Genomic DNA, 17,294 nt, shown 5'->3' on the forward strand with positions numbered 1-17,294 from the left:
TTTAAAACGGAGATGTTCAACAAGAGTGAAACTCTGTCCCAAAACAAAAACAAACACAAAACAAGAAAAATTAGCTGGGTTTGGTGGCATGTGCCTGTAATCTGGGAGACTGAGGCAGGAGAATTGCTTGTACCCGGGAAGTGGAGGTTGCAGTGAGCCGAGATCGCACCATTGGACTCCAGCGTGGGCAACAAGAGTGAAACTAAAAAATAAAATAAAATAAAAATAAAAAGATTTTTTAAAAATTGTATATCTGTATGGAGTATTCGCCATAGAGCTTTCAGGACTGGCTGTTGCCCTGGGTGAGTCAGTGAGTGAGTAGTGATGCATATGAAGGTCTAGGACATTACTGTACATGATGCAGACTTTACAAACACTGTATATGTAAGCTATACAAGTTCATTTGAAAAATAATTGTGCTATGATGTTACAATGGCTATGACATCACTAGGTGATATGAATTTTTCCATTTCATTATAATCTTAGGGGACTACCGTCTAATATGCGGTCCATCACTGACCAAAACATCATTATGTAGATATAATGTATATGCTGCCCTTTAAGGAAACACACAGGCTGAAACTGAAGAGATGGAAAAAGATGTTTGACTCCCATGTCCATTGCAGCATTTTCCATAATAGCCAAGACATGGAAACAACCTCAGTGTCTACAAACAGATGAATGGATAATGAAAATGTAACCATAGGCCGGGCGCGGTAGCTCAAGCCTGTAATCCCAGCACTTTGGGAGGCCGAGACGGGCGGATCACTAGGTCAGGAAATCAAGACCATCCTGGCTAACACGGTGAAACCCTGTCTCTACTAAAAAAGACAAAAAACTAGCCGGGCGAGGTGGCGGGCGCCTGTAGTCCCAGCTACTCGGGAGGCTGAGGCAGGAGAATGGCGTAAACCTGGGAGGCGGAGCTTGCAGTGAGCTGAGATCCAGCCACTGCACTCCAGCCTGGGCGACAGAGCCAGACTCCGTCTCAAAAAAAAAAAAAAAAAAAAAAAAAAAAGAGGCGGGGCGCGGTGGCTCAAGCCTGTAATCCCAGCACTTTGGGAGGCCGAGACGGGCGAATCACGAGGTCAGGAGATCAAGACCATCCTGGCTAACACGGTGAAACCCCGTCTCTACTAAAAAGTACAAAAAAAAAACTAGCCAGGCGAGGTGGCGAGCGCCTGTAGTCCCAGCTACTCGGGAGGCTGAGCCAGGAGAATGGCGTAAACCCGGGAGGCGGAGCTTGCAGTGAGCAGAGATCCGGCCACCGCACTGCAGCCTGGGAGACAGAGTGAGACTCCGTCTCAAAAAAAAAAAAAAAAAAAGAAAATGTAACTATATATTTAACTATATGTTATATATATATATAACTGTGTGTGTGAGAGAGAGATACAGAGAATGTTATTGAGAATTAGAATTTTATTGAACCTTTAAAAATTAGAATAGACCAGGTACAGTAGCTCATGCCTGTAATTCTAACACTTTGGGAGGCTGAGACAGGAGGATTGCTTGAGCCCAGGAGTTTGAGACCAACCTGGAAAACATAACAAGACCTCATCTCTACAAAAAAATACAAAAATTAGCCAGGCATGGTGGCATATGCCTGTGGTTCCAGCTACTTCAGGAAACTGAGGCAGGAGGATCGATTGAGCCCAGGAGGTCAAGGCTGCAGTGAGCTGTGATTGCACCACTGCACTCCAGCCAGGGTGACAGAGTAAGATCCTGTCTTTAAAAACAAAGAAAAAGAAGGCCAGGTGCGGTGACTCATGCCTGTAATCTCAGTACTTTGGGAGGCCGAGGCGGGCAGATTGCTTGAGGTCAGGAGTTTGAGACCAGACAGGCCAGCATGGTGAAACCCCGTCTCTACTAAAAATACAAAAATTAGCTGGGCGTGGTGGCACGCATCTGTAATCCCAGCTACTCGGGAGGCTGAAGTAGGAGAATCGCTTGACACCGGGAGGCAGAGGTTGCAGTGAGCCAAGATTGCGCCACTGCACTCCAGCCTGGGCGACAGAGCGAGATTCTGTCTCCAAAAAAAAAAAAAAAAAAAAAAAAAAAAACAAAAAAAACTTCATGGCAAAATCCCTGAAGCACTTTCATGTTTATCAATTGTATTCTTTCATTTTACAACAAGGAAACTAAGGCTCAGAGAAGGGAAGGATTCACAAAGAAAGTTGTCAAACCAGGCCTGGAATTCTGATCACCTGACACCTCAGCCTTGAACTTGATGTGCAAAAGGCATTGTTGGGAATAGGGTTATAGAGTTCACTATATCACACAGCTGAACTGGGGTCCTTAAAGGTTAGCAAAATAATTTATTGATTGATTTATTGAATGAATGAATGAAACACAAACCAAGAAGTCACAGCTTTGTTAGCCTAGGATAAGTTCTATCCACAGAAGCATTTATTCACCCTTCAGAAGAGAATTTTTTTTTTTTTTGAGATGGAGTGTTGCTCTGTTGCTCAGGCTGGAGTGCAGTGGCTCGATCTCAGCTCACTGCAACCTCCGCCTCTCAGGTTTCAGCGATTCTTCTGCCTCAGCCTCCTGAGTAGCTGGGACTACAGGCGCCTGCCACCACGCCTGACTAATTTTTGTATTTTTAGTAGAGGCAGGATTTCACCGTATTAGCCAGGCTGGTCTCAAACTCCTGACCTTGTGATCCGCCTGCCTCAGCCTCCCAAAGTGCTGGGATTTCAGGCGTGAGCCACCATATCTGGCCTAGCAGAGAATTTTAAATTGGCTTTTAGGAAGGTGTTTTAGCAGCTAAACTTTGGATGAGCCTAATAAGAAAGAGTTCAGGCCTTGGCCAGGTGCAGGGGCTCATCCCTGTAATCCCAGCACTTTGGGAGGCAGAGGAGGGCGGATCACAAGGTCGAAAGATTGAGACCAGCTTGGCCAACATGGCGAAACTGTCTCTAATAAAAATACAAAAATTAGCCAGACATGGTGGCAGGCGCCTGTAGTCCCAGCTACTTGGGAGGCTGAGGCAGGAGAATCACTTGAACCTGGGAGTTGGAGGTTGTAGTGAGCCGAGATCAAGCCATTGCACTCCAGCCTGGCAACAAGAGCAAAACTCCATCTCAAAAAAAAAAAAAAAAGAAAAATTAGTAAACACTGCAAATCAGGAATCTTCTGAGCCAGATGTTTTGTTTTTGTTTTGTTTGAGATGGAGTCTTGCTCTGTCGTCCAGGCTGGCGTGCAGTGGCGTCATCTCAGCTCACTGCAACCTCCGGCTCACGGGTCCAAGCAATTCTCCTGCCTCAGCCTCCTGAGTAGCTGGGACTACAGGCGCATGCCAAAACGCCTGGCTAATTTTTGTATTTTTAGTAGAGATGGGGTTTCACCATGTTGGCCAGGCTGGTCTGGAACTACTGACTTCAGGTGATCCACCCTCCTCGGCCCCCCAAAGTGCTGGCGTGAGCCACTGTGCCCGGCCAGAGCCAGGTGTTTGTTAAACATTTATCAGACATATCAGGTTATCATCATTATTACTGAAATCGACAACAACTCATTCGCTCTGGGCAGACACAACGCACATCCGTTTGCCTATTTTTATTAATGTGACTGCTCATTTGAGTCAGAAGCAGCCAATTCAACAAAATGGTTAATTGGTTTCCCCACCCCATCCCCCATGTTCAGGGGCCGTGGGCCTCGCTGGGAGTTTCTGTCTCACAGTGTTAAATGAGGGAACCCAACTCCGTCAAAATGCTCCACTGGCCACATTTCTCAATGTCGCCACTCACACGCCCTCAGAAACAGGAAGCCTGTCCCTTGCCTCCTCCAAGCAGAAGATGTCTCAGCAGTTCCAGGGTGCACAGGAGCTTTCAAGAGTCACCCTCATTGTGAGCTGGTGAGTTTGTCACACATGAGCTGGTTTCTTACCTGGATCTGTCTCTGCGTGGGAGTCGGCATCCCGTCGCTCTTCTTGAGACTAAGGCTACCACTTCCAGGAATGCTCAGGGCAAACTCGTCTGTGGGGGCACCTCACCCACCCACACTGCCAAGTCTCCACCCTGGCCCCTGGCCCCCACCAGGACCCCCTCCCGCACCATGAGGGTCCTCTGGTGGGTCTTGCGGGAGCGACACAGGGCAGTGAGAAGATTCTGGCTTCCGGACAGCCGCGGGTCGTCAGCTTCCCTGGAAAAGGGATGCTTGCCTAGCGATGACGCCTGGGTCTCTCCCCCGTGGGCAGACTAGAAAGGGGAAGTGGTCAGGATGAGGCTCACTGTCTCGAGCGGTGGGTGAGGGCCTGTGAGTGAGGAATGCCTCTCGCCAGCTGTGCCTGAACCGCAGCACTCCGGCCACTGCTGTCTCCTTAGCCGCTCGGATACCTTCACAGTTCAGGTAAGCATCTCGGCTTTCCAAGGGACAGTTTCCCGCTCTCTTCCCAGTAGACATCTGTCAGCGCCGGCATCAGGGCATGTGTCCCTGGGAGCCACCGATGGGCACCGGGCCAGGGGATTGCAGCCTGGGGCCCTGGTATGACTGCTGGGTAGGGTTGGAGAAAAACTTGCATTGAAGAATCTGCTCTGCCGGTAACTGGCTGAGTGACCTGAGGCATCGCTTCACCTCTCTGGGCCTTTTCCTCGTGTGTATGTCGCGGCGATAAAGAAGTCAACCTCTCGGGTTGAAATGAGATAATGACTGGGAATGAGAGGTGTGAACTGTAACGAGTTATTCCCACTCTCTGGATGCCGATAGTGTGTTTTGGGACTGATATGTGAGAAGACTGTTATGGTGCCGTGCTGGAGGTAGGGGTGGGAGCAAGGCACTGACTGTGTCCATTTGTTTATTTTTATTTTATTTTATTTATTTAGCTATTTTTGAGACGGAGTTTTGCTCTTGTTGCCCAGGCTGGAGGGCAGTGATGCGATCTCAGCTCACTGCAACCACCACCTCCCGGGTTCAAGCGATTCTCCTGCCTCAGCCTCCCGAATAGCTGGGATTACAGACACGCGCCACCACACCTGGTTAATTTCTGTATTTTTAGTAGAGATGGGGTTTCACTGTGTTGGCCAGGCTGCTCTTGAACTCCTGACCTCGGGTGATCCGCCTGCTTCAGGCTCCCAAAGTGCTGAGATTACAGTGGTGCGAATTTAGGCTATGTCTTGGGGCTCTTGGATGAAAGACCTGGAACACCTCCAGTCTTGGTACCGCTGTCATTGCATCTCTGGCTTTAAGTAGCTCATTAGGCACCTTCCCTTCCAGAGGCCTCGAGATCAAAGTGTGTTGGGCTGGTGTGAGTTCTCAGTGGAGCCATCTGCTTTTGCCCTCTAGAAAATTATTTCGAGAAGAGACCAGGGTTCGGCTTCGCCATATCCACTCCCACTGCCCTGTGTATCCACTTGTCCCCGAGGTCTTGGCCGTGAAGCAATGCAGAGCACAGGCTTCACTCTGCTTCAGTGGTAAATAACGACTGAGAGACAGGCGGGGTGCGGTGGCTCACTCCTGTAATCCTAGCACTTTGGGAGGCCAAGGTGGGCAGATCACAAGGTCAAGAGATCAAGACCAGCCTGGCCAACATGGTGAAATCCCGTCTCTACTAAAAATACAAAAATTAGCTGGACGTGGTGGCGGGTGCCTATAGTTGCAGCTACTCAGGAGGCTGAGGCAGGAGAATCGTTTGAGCCCGGGAGGTGGAAGTTGCAGTGAGCCAAGATTATGCCACTGCACTCCAGCCTGGTGACAGAGCAAGCAAGACTCCATCTCAAAAACAAAAACAAAAACAAAAACAAAACCAACCAAACAAACAAAAAAACTACTGAGAGGCTTAAAGCAAGGAAAGGACAGGGTCACACTGGTATTTGGCAGCCAGTGGGGAGCCAGATGGGGACTAGGGACCAGCGAAAATGGAATGGTCCAGGTACAGAGATGAGGACTTAGACTACATTTGGAGGCTGACGGGCTGAAGTGGGGTGGGGATGGGGCCATGGGAGAAAGAGGAATGAGGTGAGGTTTCCGGTCTTTCCCAGAAGTGAAAGGATAGAGAAAGGGAGAAGAGAGGCTGGACTCCGTTTAATGACCCTGCCCTGCACTTCCCCATGCACACTTGGGTTTTAAGTTGCCAGTGACTATCCACATGACCATTTCTGGTGCTGACATCAGTGAGAAGGACAACTGGAGCCAGACTCAGTGGCTCGTGCCTGTAATCCCAGCACTTTGGGAGGCTGAGGCAGGTGGATCACTTGAGGTCAGGAGTTTGAGACCAGCCTGGCCAACATGGCAAAACCCCATCTCTACTAAAAATACACAAAAATGAGCCAGGTATGGTGGTGCATGTGTGTCTGTAATCCCAGCTACTCAGGAGGCTAAGGCAGGAGAATGGCTTTAACCGGGAAGTAAGGGTTGCAGTGAGCCGAGATTGCACCAATGGAGTCTAGCCTGGGTGACAGAGCAAGACTCCATCTCAAAAAAAAAAGAGAGAAAGACGAGTGAGAACAAGGCCTCACTGAGCATGAACAGCAACAGTCTGGGAATTAGAGGTGAACTGGGGCAAGAGCTGCTCAGGCCAACCAGCCTAAATGTTCTCTACAGCCTCTCAGACCCTTGAGATCTAGGCTGAGATTAGTTCGAACCCTTATTCTAGGCCTGTGGAAGTCCAAAGCCCTCCCCAAGACTTCTGTGGACTCCCGAGGAGTCCACCTGTTTTTCCATGGTCAGCAATGGGCCTGCAGCCTCTGTGGGTTTAACTGTTTATGTTGCACTGTTTCTATTCCACCCCTTTCTTAGTTCCCCACACCCCCAGAACAAATCTGCTCACAAAACCACTGGCAGATGCAGCAGACTTTACCAAAGACTAAGCGGGGGGCCACCAGAGGGGCTTGTAACGCACCAGTGCAAACAACTACGCACGGAACATAACAGGGCCCTGTTCTGAAAATGTCTTTGCCACCCCATCCCTGAGGACTTTCTATCAGTTTCTTCTCTTGTTACCAAATGAGGCCCATTCTGCTCATCGCACAGTAAGCCAATCACTGAGGTGACCAGTTTTTTTTTTTTTTTTTTTTTTTTGAGATGGAGTCTTACTCCGTCGCCCAGGCTGGAGTGCGGTCGTGCGATCTCGGCTCACTGCAACCTCCGCCTCCCGGGTTCACGCCATTCTCCTGCCTCAGCCTCCCAGGTAGCTGGGACTACAGGCGCCAGCCCCCACGCCCGGCTGATTTTTTGTATTTTTTAGTAGAGACGGGGTTTCACCGTGTTAGCCAGGATGGTCTCGATCTCTTGACCTCGTGATCTGCCTGCCTCAGCCTCCCAAAGTGCTGGGATTACAGGTGGGAGCCACCATGCCGAGATGACCAGTTTTGCAGCAGAGAATGTGTTTATTCATGAGGCAGCCAAGTGAGGAGATGGGAAAATAGGTCTCAAACTGACTTCCTCAAAGATGGGGTTTAGAGACGTTGATGGGACAAAGAAGCAGGTGGCCTAAGGTGTAGGGAAGGTGATTGGAGGCAAGGAAAAGTAAGGCATCAGCGATCTGTGCAAGCCTAGTCAAGCTTCGTGGTTCTTCATAGGATGCAGGTTCACAAAATGGTGGCATTAGCATGACTGAGGATGGAGTTTTTGGTGCTCTGACATCAAACGTCACCTACTGGACACTCTCACAGACCAAGTTGAAGGACTGATGGTCATAAGTGGCTTGAACTGGATAAGAGCTGACCACACGTTCCTGAAAAACAACTTTTTTTTTTTTTTTGGGATGGAGTTTCACTCTCGTCACTCAGGCTGGAGTGCAATGGCGCAATCTTGGAGGCTCACTGCAACCTCCACCTCCTGGGTTCAAATGATTCTCCTCCCTCAGTCTTCCGAGTGGCTGGGATTACAGGCGGCCACCACCATGCCTGGCTAATTTTTGTATTTTTAGTAGAGATGGGGTTTCACCATGTTGGCCAGGCTGGTCTTGAACTCCTGACCTCAGGTGATCAGCCCACCTTGGCCTCCCAAAGTGCTGGGATTACAGGCATGGGCCACCGCATCCAGCCCCTGGAAAACAACTTAAACAACCATTACTATGATGGATAACAGAGATGTTATCCAGCAGGAAGCTGGTGGAATTCCAGTTAAATATTGCTTAGCTACATGACTTTTAGCTATATAGGTTTTTTTTGTTTGTTTGTTTTTAAAGACAGGGTCTCACTCTATAACCCAGGCTAGAGTACACTGAAGGTGATCACAGCTCACTGCAGCCTCAACCTCCTAGAGTCAAGCCTTCCTCCCACCTCAGCCTCCTGAGTATCTGGGACTACAGGCACATGCCGCCACATCTGGTTTTTTGTTTGTTTGTTTTTAGTAGAGACAAGGTCTTGCCATGTTGCCTAGCCTGGTCTTGAACTCCTGGGCTCAAGTGATCCTCCAGCCTCGGCCTCCCAAAGGGCTGGGATTACAGGTGTGAGCCACTGATCCCAGCAGCTATATAGGTTTTAAGATCAACTAGAAGCAAGTGACTAAAATCAAGTAAAGTAGGTTAAGTTCCGCAGGCCTAATCTAGCCTGGGTTCACTCCCACCTTTGTACCATCCTGCTGGCTCCCCTTCTTCTCACCCTTCCATCCCTTCTTCTCATCACCTTCCCTCCCAGAACTCCAAATTCTCCCCCTCTATAACCCAGAGGAATTTAACATTCCCCACTTCCTACCAGCAAACTTCATTCCTAGCCCCGCCAGCTTTGCAGACCTGGAGATCCTCTGCAGGGAGAATAGAGAATTCTCCTCGTCGGGTAGCTGCCCTTCTTAGAAGACACTTGGCGATTGTAAATAGAACTTGGTTGGTTTGCCCTTAATAATGCCTCATGCTTGGTGATCTTCTGCACACAGAGCTCTTTTGCATGCATCATCTCTTGGAAGCTTTTCAGAAGCCTGCAAGGAGATGTTAAACGTCTTATTCCAAGTGCAACAGCTAAGTGGGAACAGGAAACGTATTCCCCCTGGCCAGGTGCAGTGGCTCATGCCTGCAATCCTGGTACTTTGGGAGGCTGGGGCTGAGGATCACTTGGGGCCCGGAGTTTGAGACCAGCCTACGCAACATTTTTTGTGCATCTACAACATTTTGTTGTCTTTACAAAAAGGAAAGGAAGGTAAAGGAGAGGAGAGGAGGAGGGGAGGAGGGGAGGGGAGGGGAGGGGAGGGGAGGAGGGGAGAGGGGGGGGGGGGGGGAGGGGAGGGGAGGAGGGGAGGGGAGGGGAGGGGGGGGGGGAGGGGAGGGGAGGGGAGGGGAGGGGAGGGGAGGGGGAGGGGGGGAGGGGAGGGGAGGGGAGGGGAGAGGAGGGGAGGGGGGGAGGAGGGGGGGGGGGGGGGAGGGGGAGGGGGGAGGGGAGGGGGAGGGGGGGAGGGGGGGGGGAGAGGAGAGGAGGGGGAGGGGGAGAGAGGAGAGGAGGGGAGAAAAGAAAGGAGAGGAGAAAGGAGAGGAGAAAAAGGAGAAGAGAGAGGAGAGGAGAAAAAGGAGAGGAGAGGAGAGGAGAAAGGAGAGGAGAAAGGAGAGAGGAGAGGAGAGGAGAGGAGTGGAGAGGAGAGGAGAGAAAGGAGAGGAGAGGAGAAACGGAGGGGAGGGGAGGAGAACTTGTTTCCCTCGATGGCCAGCCTATGGCCCTTCAATGCTTCATTTATGTGAATATGTGTATAACTTTCACAGTGTAAACTATATTTCTTACTGAACATCTTATTTTAAAAATGCTAAATAGGCAGAACACCGTGGCTCATGCCTGTAATCCCAGCACTTTGGGAGGCCAAGGCGGGTGGATCACCTGAGGTCAGGAGTTCGAGTCCAGCCTGACCAATATGGTGAAACCCCATCTCTACTAAAAGTATAAAAATTAGCTGGGTGTGGTGGTGTGTGACTGTAGTCCCAGCTACTTGGGAGGCTGAGACAGGAGAATTGCTTGAATCCGGGAGGTGAAGGTTGCAGTGAGCTAAGATCCGGCCATTGCACTCCAGCCTGGGCGACAGAGCAAGACTCCGTCTCAAAAAAAAAAAAAAAAAAAAAAAAAAAAAAAAAAAAAAAAAAAAGCTAAATAAACCCACAGTCTCAGAACTTCCTGGTGAAGGAAAATGTGATTTCTGTCCCTGACGCCCTGGAAATGCCCCTTGGAGAAATGAAAGTGAAGCTGACGTGGTGGCTGCCTTCAGCTGCTCTCCCACTCACCCGCCCTCTTCCCTGTGGAATGTCTTGCCAAATCCTTTCCACTGAAACCACCCAGAACTGCAACAGGCTCACTCATGTTCCTTGAAAATGTCATGGACAACTAGAGGAATGGGGAGAAACAAAGGGGAAGCTGGAACTCCACCTCCCCAGCATTGTATGGCCACTGCTTCCCAGCCAGCCTCTTGACCCCAGTAGCCAAAGGCCAGCGTGTGTTCAGATGAGGCTTTGGAATTAGACTGCACAGCACAGGAATTTCAGGTACTGGACCCAAAGTGACTTCTGCCTGCATTCTCTGGGGGGAAGTCCATCTATGGCAGGGTAAAGAGACTGGGGCATCATCCATTCTTTCACATATTCACAGATATGTATGGAATGTCCTGCCCCGGGTGATGTTCTAGGCTCTAGAAACACAGTGGTAATTACAGACAAAGCCTCGGCTCTTGCGGCTCTTATGGTGCTTACCCATCAGTGTGGGAGACAGACAAGGAACAAATAAACAAAGAGGACAAATACACCAAGAGACAACTGTCACTGTCACAGGCTCAGTTGGAAGAAAAATGCATTTCACTTTTTTTTTTTTTTTGAGACAGGGTCTTGCACTGTCACTCAGGCTGGAGTACAGTGGCACAGTCATGGCCCAATGCAGCCTCACACTCCTAGGCTCAAGCAATCCTCTCACCTAAGCTTCTTGAGTAGCTGGTACTATAGGCATGTAGCACCTCGCCTGGCAAATTTTTAAATGTTTTTGTAGAGACAAGGTCTTGCTATGTTGCCCAGGCTGGTTGCTAACTCCTGGCCTTCAGTGATCCTCCTGCCTCAGCCTCCAAAAGTGTTGAGATTATAGGTGTCAGTCACTGTGCTCAATGCATTTTTTTTTTTTTTTTTTGAGACAAGATTTGGCTCTGTCACCCAGGCTCCAGTGCAGTGGCATGATTGCAGCTCACTACAGCCGCGACTTCCTGGGCTCCAACAATCCTTCCACTTCAACCTCCCATGTAGCTGGGACCACAGGCGCATGCCACTATGCCCAACTTATTTTTTATTTTTTAAATTTTTTTTGGAGAAGGAGTCTAGCCTTGTCACCTAGGCTGGAGTGTAGTGGCGCGATCTCGGCTCACCACAACCTCCGCCTCCCAGTGTCAAACAGTTCTCCTGCCTCAGCCTCCCAAGTAGCTGGGATTACAGGTACCCACCACCACGCCTGGCTAATTTTGGTATTTTAGTAGAGACGGGGTTTCACCATGTTGGCCAGGCTGGTCTTGAATTCCTGACCTCATGATCCGCGAGCCTCGGCCTCCCGAAGTGCTGGGATTACAGGCATGAGCTACCACACCCAACATATTTCACATATACATATTGCAGGGGTAGTGACATCCCTTCATGTAGCTGAGGAGCTCTCCTTGGGATGCAACAGACAAGGAGGAAGGACGGCCTCACAAGAAAGGCTCCATCAACTGAAATTGTGAAGAAAGCGCCATGGGAATGGGGAGTAGGGGCTGGGCTGGAAGGTGGAGGAGTTGGTGTGTGCTGTTGGACTGCTCTGCTCAAGCCAGCTCCTCCCACCTCAGCCCCCAGGCTGTTGATTTTGCCTCCCAACTCAGAGGAAATCGAAACTTAAGTGTGAGCTCTCAACTTCCTGCCCCCAAGCCCCTTCTCTCCGGTTCTGGTTCTATTGGGTGTCACTCCCTTCTCTAATCCTTGTTCCCTTTTTTTTTTTTTTTTTTTTTTTTTTTTTTTTTTTTTTTTTTTTTTTTTTTTTGCTTTGTCGCCCAGCCTGGAGTGCAGTGGCCGGATCTCAGCTCACTGTCCGCCTCCCCAGCCATTCTCCTGCCTCAGCCTCCTGAGTAGCTGGGCTACAGTGGCGCGCCATCGCCCGGCTAGCTCATTTTTTAGCAACGGGGTTTCACCGTGTTCCCGGGTTCGATCTCCTGACCTTGTCTCCTGCCCTCAGCCTCCCAAGTGCTGGGATTACAGGCTTGAGCCACCCGCGCCCGGCCTTTTTTTTTTTTTTTTTTTTTTTTTTTTTTTTTGAGACAGTCTCGCTCTGGACTACAGTGCAGTGGCGAGATCTCAGCTCACTGCAAGCTCGCCCGGTTCTAGCCTTTTTCCTGCCTCAGCCTTTAGCTGGGTACAGACTCGCCCGGGTTTTTTTGTACTTTTTAGTAGAGACGGGGTTTCACCGTGTTAGCCAGGATGGTCTCGATTTCCTGACCTTGTGATCCGCCTGTCTCAGCCTCCCAAAGTGCTGGGATTACAGGCTTGAGCCACCGCGCCTGGCCCTTGTTCCCTTTTGAAAGTTCATTCTGGGTGGGGCGGTGGCTCACGTCTGTAATCCCAGCACTTTGGGAGGCTGAGGAGGACGGATCACTCGAGGTCAGGAGTTCAAGACCACCCTGGCCAGCAGGGTGAAACCCCTGAGTAGCTGCGGAGGAGCTTAACCTCCTGAGTAGCTGGGACTACAGGCGCATGACGCCACGCCCGGCTACATGTGAGTGTGTGTTTGTGTGTTGTGTGTGTGTGCATAGAGACAGGGTCTTGCTGGGTCGCCCAAGCTATCTTGAACTCCTGGACTCAAGTGATCCACCTGCGTTGGCCTTCCAAAGTGCTAGGATTACAAGTGTGAGCCACTCACTCAGCCAGTACAAACACTTCTTTGCAATCCTTCAGTAGCCCTCAGCAGTCCTGTACTCACAATCTTATCAGCCCTCTGTGGCCACAACTCCAGGCCTGCTAGCACAGGTAGGATGCAGCTTCCATACCTTCCCAGGGCCTGAACTTGGTCATGCAGCCATCGTGATCTTCCCATTGTCCATACTCTCTGTCATCCTTCCCCAGGGCTTCCCCTGTCTGGAAGCACCTTGGCCATTAAACCAGCCTGGTGGCCTAGAGGACTTCCTACTGGAACTAGAATGTGATTCTCTTAGGCCCCCTCTCTCAGCTGCCCTCTCTCAAAAAGCAAGCTCTCCTTGGTTCTGCTGAAAATGTGTCGGCCGGGCGTGGTGGCTCACGCCTGTAATCCCAACACTTTGGGAGGCTGAAGCAGGTGGATCACCTGAGGTCAGGAGTTCGAGACCAGCCTGGCCAACATGGTGAAACCCCGTCTCTACTAAAAATACAAAACAAATTAGCCGGGCGTGGTGGCACACACCTGTAATCACAGCTACTCGGGAGGCTGAGGCAGAAGAATCGCTTGAACCAGGGAGGCGGAGGTTGCAGTGAGCCGAGATCGCGCCATCACACTCCAGCCTGGGGACAGAGCGAGACCTCATCTCAAAAAAAAAAAAAAGAAAAGAAAAGAAAAGAAAAAAAAAAAGTGTCTCTCTGCAGTCCATTTCATTCGTAAGAACAAAACTGACAAAAACTATTTATCACTCTGAGTAGTTCTGAAAATGACCCAGGGTTTCCCTTTCTGACAATATCATTCCACTTCCTCTTTCCCGAGAAACTGATGAGAATGAAATTTCCTTGACCTTGAAACCTAAGCAATAGTTTTTCTTGGAGGCTACACTACATGGTGAATTTCTTCTTTTCAGTGTTATCAAAGTAAATGTACCTAGTGCAAGAATCCAGTAATGCAGAGAGTTTATAATGAAAAGCAACAGTCCCTGTCTTCCCGCCTCATCCTTTCACGCAGCCCCCTCCTTCCATGCAGTCACAATCCAGATACAACAGCTTTGAATGCGCAGGTCCTGGTATTTATCTCTATCACTCTAAAGAGTATCGTTTCAGGAAAACTCTGCCGACGGTGTTTTTCCTCTGTTCTCACACACCACCACAATCAACACAGAAAAGGGCTTCTGTGACCAAATGTGTGCGGGTTTTTTCCCCCCACACACCAAGCAGTGAACACCAGCTGGGTGTTCTCCAATTCAATGCCAGCACTATAGACCCAGAGATAGCATCAGATCCCACAGCTCAGTCCCCAAGACTGCTGCCCCCAACTCCCCAGACATTGGTCGCAAGTCCGGGCCTCTGGAACTTGAGAGCAACCAGCTTCAGAGTTGGGGTTCTCACAACTCTCACTTTGAGATCAGTGTTTTTTTTGAGATGGAGTCTCACTCTTGTTGCCCAGGCTGGAGTGCAATGGCGCAACCTCGGCTCACCACAACCTGTCTCCCGGGTTCAAGCAATTCTCTTGCCTCTGTCTCCTGAGTAGCTGGGATTACAGGCGTGCACCACCATGCCCAGCTAATTTTTTGTATTTTTAGTAGAAAAGGGGTTTCACCATGATGGCCAAGCTGGTTTCGAATTCCTGACCTCAAGTGATCTGCCCGCCTCAGCCTCCCCAAGTGCTGAGATTACAGGCGTGAGCCACTGCACCCAGCCTTTGTTTTTATTTTGAGATGGAGTCTTGCTCTGTTGTCCAGGCTGGAATGTAGTGGTGTGATCTTGGCTCACTGCAACCTCCGCTTCCTGGCTTTAAGCAATTCTCCTGCCTCAGCCTCCCGAGTAACTGGGACTACAGGTGCAAGTCACCACACTCAGCTAATTTTTTTATTTTTAGTAGAGACGGGGTTTTGCCATGTTGGCCAGGCTGGTCTTGAACTCCTGACCTGAAGTGATCTGCCTGCCTCAGCCTCTCAAAGTGCCGGGATTACAGGCATGAGCCACTGCACCCGGCCATGTTATGCAGTTTTATTGGAGGTTTGATGGTAACAAAAGGTGACACCACAGCATAACCTAGGTAGCAATTTAAAGCTGGACATGAGGCATTACTGTCCTAGAAATGCCTTGGTTATTTGCCACTGCGGGAGCTTCCTAACCAGGCTCTGACTTGCCGCTCTCTTCTTGACCTCTCTCTCTGCTGCTAACCTTTTCCAAGATTTTTCCCCTCTCTGGTCTGTCAGCTTCCAGCCCCCAAATGCCTGTTAACTCTCTCATGCAGATCAACTCAATTTGCCCTATCTCTTCAGCTTCACCCTTCTGACCATATCTCACTCAAAGAGACCCATCCAGCTATTTTTCTAACCCTCACCTCAAACAAGAGCTCTTAAAATTTCTCTCCCCTGCTATGCATTAAATCTGACTTGTCCTTGTGATTAAAAACAACTGTTCGAGACCAGCCTGGACAACATGGTGAAATCCCGCCTCTACTAAAAATATAAAAACTAGCCAGGCGTGGTGGCGCACACCTTTAATCCCAGCTACTCAGGAGGCTGAGGCAGGAGAATTGCTTGGGAGGTGGAGGTTGCAGTGAGCTGAGATTGCGCCACCGCACTCCACCCTGGGCAACACAGCAAGACTGCTTCTCAAAAAACAAACAAACAAAAAAACAAAAAAAACCCTGCCGTCAATTATTGCTTTAAATGGCACCTTCCCCCTCCTGCTCCATGTCTGAAAGAGCAGTGATGATGTCTACCATTTCTAGAGGGCCCAGTAGGTACATGCTTGATCTCCAGTCCTCACAAACTGCATTGAAGTAGGAGGTATCATCCCCATATTACAGATGAGGCTCACAGAAGGTCGAGTGACATGCCTGAGGTCCCCCAGGTGTTAATCAGTAGGGTATGGCTGTGAACCAGCACCTGATTCCTAAGCAGATGTCTGCATCTCTACACAACACAGTAGATTAGCTGGGCGCCGTGGCTCATGCCTGTAATCCCAGCACTTTGAGAGGCCAAGTCGGGTGGATCACCTGAGGTCAGGAGTTCGAGACCAGCCAGGCCAACATGGCGAAACTCTGTCTCTACTAAAAATACAAAAATTAGCTGGGCATGGTGGCAGGTGCCTGTAGTCCCAGTTACCCTGGAGGCTGAGGCAGGAGAATCACTTGAACCCGGGAGGTGGAGGTTGTAATGATCTGAGAGCTGAGATCATGTCATTGCACTCCAGCCTGGGTGACAGAGTAAGACTCCGACTCAAAAACAAAACAAAACAAAAACAAAAACACAGTAGATAACTGCCCTACCCCACCCCACCCCGGGATATCTTTCATTCATGCCTCATTCTTGTCTCTCCACTCTTCTCAGGATTCCACTGCAATGAGTTGGTGGAGGAACAATTTTTGGATCATCTTAGCTGTGGCCATCATCGTTGTCTCTGTGGGCCTGGGCCTCATCCTGTACTGTGTCTGTAAGTGGCAGCTTCGACAAGGTAATGGCCATCTTACCTGGGCAGGTGGAGGGAGGAGCCAGGTGGTTATCAGTGCAGTAGCGCACTGATCCTTTAGGGCAAGCAGTCAATCCTGGGCTTGAATGAGCTGAATTTTCATTAAGCATCTTGCATTCTGTGTTTGAGTCCTAGCCCTGCCACTACATTATGTCGCTAGGCCTCAGTTTCCTCATCCGCGTAGTGAAAGGAGGGATGTCAACTAATCTCCAAGAGCCCTTCCAGCCCTAATCATCCGGTGAAAGCAGAATCTGTTTTAAGGCACAGTATGCTCAAGGGCTTTTTCTTTCCTGTGTGGCTACTGATCACAGCATCTTGAGAGAACACAAGTATATGGAATATTAAGAACTGTCGGCCAGGCGCAGCAGCTCACGCCTGTAATCTCAGCACTTTGGGAGGCCGAGGCAGGCAGATCATGAGGTCAGGAGATCGAGATCATCCTGGCTAACACGGTGAAACCCCGTCTCTACTAAAAATACAAAAACATTAGCCGGGCGCGGTGGCGGGCGCCTGTAGTCCCAGCTACTGAGGAGGCTGAGGCAGGAGAATGGCGTGAACCTGGGAGGCGGAGCTTGCAGTGAGCCAAGATCGCGCCACTGCACTCCAGCCTGGGAAACAAGAGTGAGACTGTTTCAAAAAAAAAAAAAAAAAAAAGAACTTTCTTGAGTAATAAAATATGGACTCAACCCACAGCCAACATGTTTGGCCACTATGATTGCCTTCTCTGAGACCATACTCTGAATCTTCTGGTATTACCTAGACCAGAAACCTCTTGGTACCCTCAGACATAAATAAGTGGTCTGGGGATTAACAGTAACTTTAGATTATCTGTAAGTAGGGTTTCCACTTTCCTGTTCATCGCCAGAAACATGAAAGCCTTGATTCAATGGTGTGTTATCTTGACATCTCATCCCTTTAAATAACAACCTGGCCGGGCACAGTGGCTCATGCCTGTAATCCCAGCACTTTGGGAGGCCAAGGTAGGCGGCTCACTTGAGGTCAGGAGTTCGAGACCAGCCTGCCAACGTTGCAAAACCCTGTTTCCACTGAAAAT

The 17,294-nt window shown here is 49.8% G+C and overlaps 3 protein-coding genes across 3 annotated transcripts in view; 2 read left to right on the forward strand and 1 right to left on the reverse strand.

Moving 5' to 3' along the window:
* The window catches only part of ZNF232 (zinc finger protein 232), a 129,821-nt gene that overhangs the window by 46,850 nt on the left and 65,677 nt on the right, over window positions 1-17,294 (forward strand). The gene's annotated exons all lie outside the window — the stretch shown is intronic.
* SCIMP (SLP adaptor and CSK interacting membrane protein) overlaps window positions 3,792-17,294 on the forward strand; it is a 29,476-nt gene continuing 15,973 nt past the window's right edge. The window contains exons 1-4 of the mRNA XM_050762341.1: window positions 3,792-3,850; window positions 3,951-4,150; window positions 4,247-4,344; window positions 16,102-16,225. Of these exons, the coding sequence (XP_050618298.1) occupies window positions 3,792-3,850; window positions 3,951-4,150; window positions 4,247-4,344; window positions 16,102-16,225 (481 nt within the window). The remainder of the gene's footprint in view (window positions 3,851-3,950; window positions 4,151-4,246; window positions 4,345-16,101; window positions 16,226-17,294) is intronic.
* ZFP3 (ZFP3 zinc finger protein) overlaps window positions 7,300-17,294 on the reverse strand; it is a 100,409-nt gene continuing 90,414 nt past the window's right edge. Inside the window, exon 7 of the transcript XR_007720443.1 lies at window positions 7,300-8,850. The gene's annotated coding sequence lies outside the window, so the exon portion shown is untranslated. The remainder of the gene's footprint in view (window positions 8,851-17,294) is intronic.

Source organism: Macaca thibetana, chromosome 16 (assembly GCF_024542745.1).
Source record: "Macaca thibetana thibetana isolate TM-01 chromosome 16, ASM2454274v1, whole genome shotgun sequence".
Lineage (NCBI taxonomy): Eukaryota > Metazoa > Chordata > Mammalia > Primates > Cercopithecidae > Macaca > Macaca thibetana.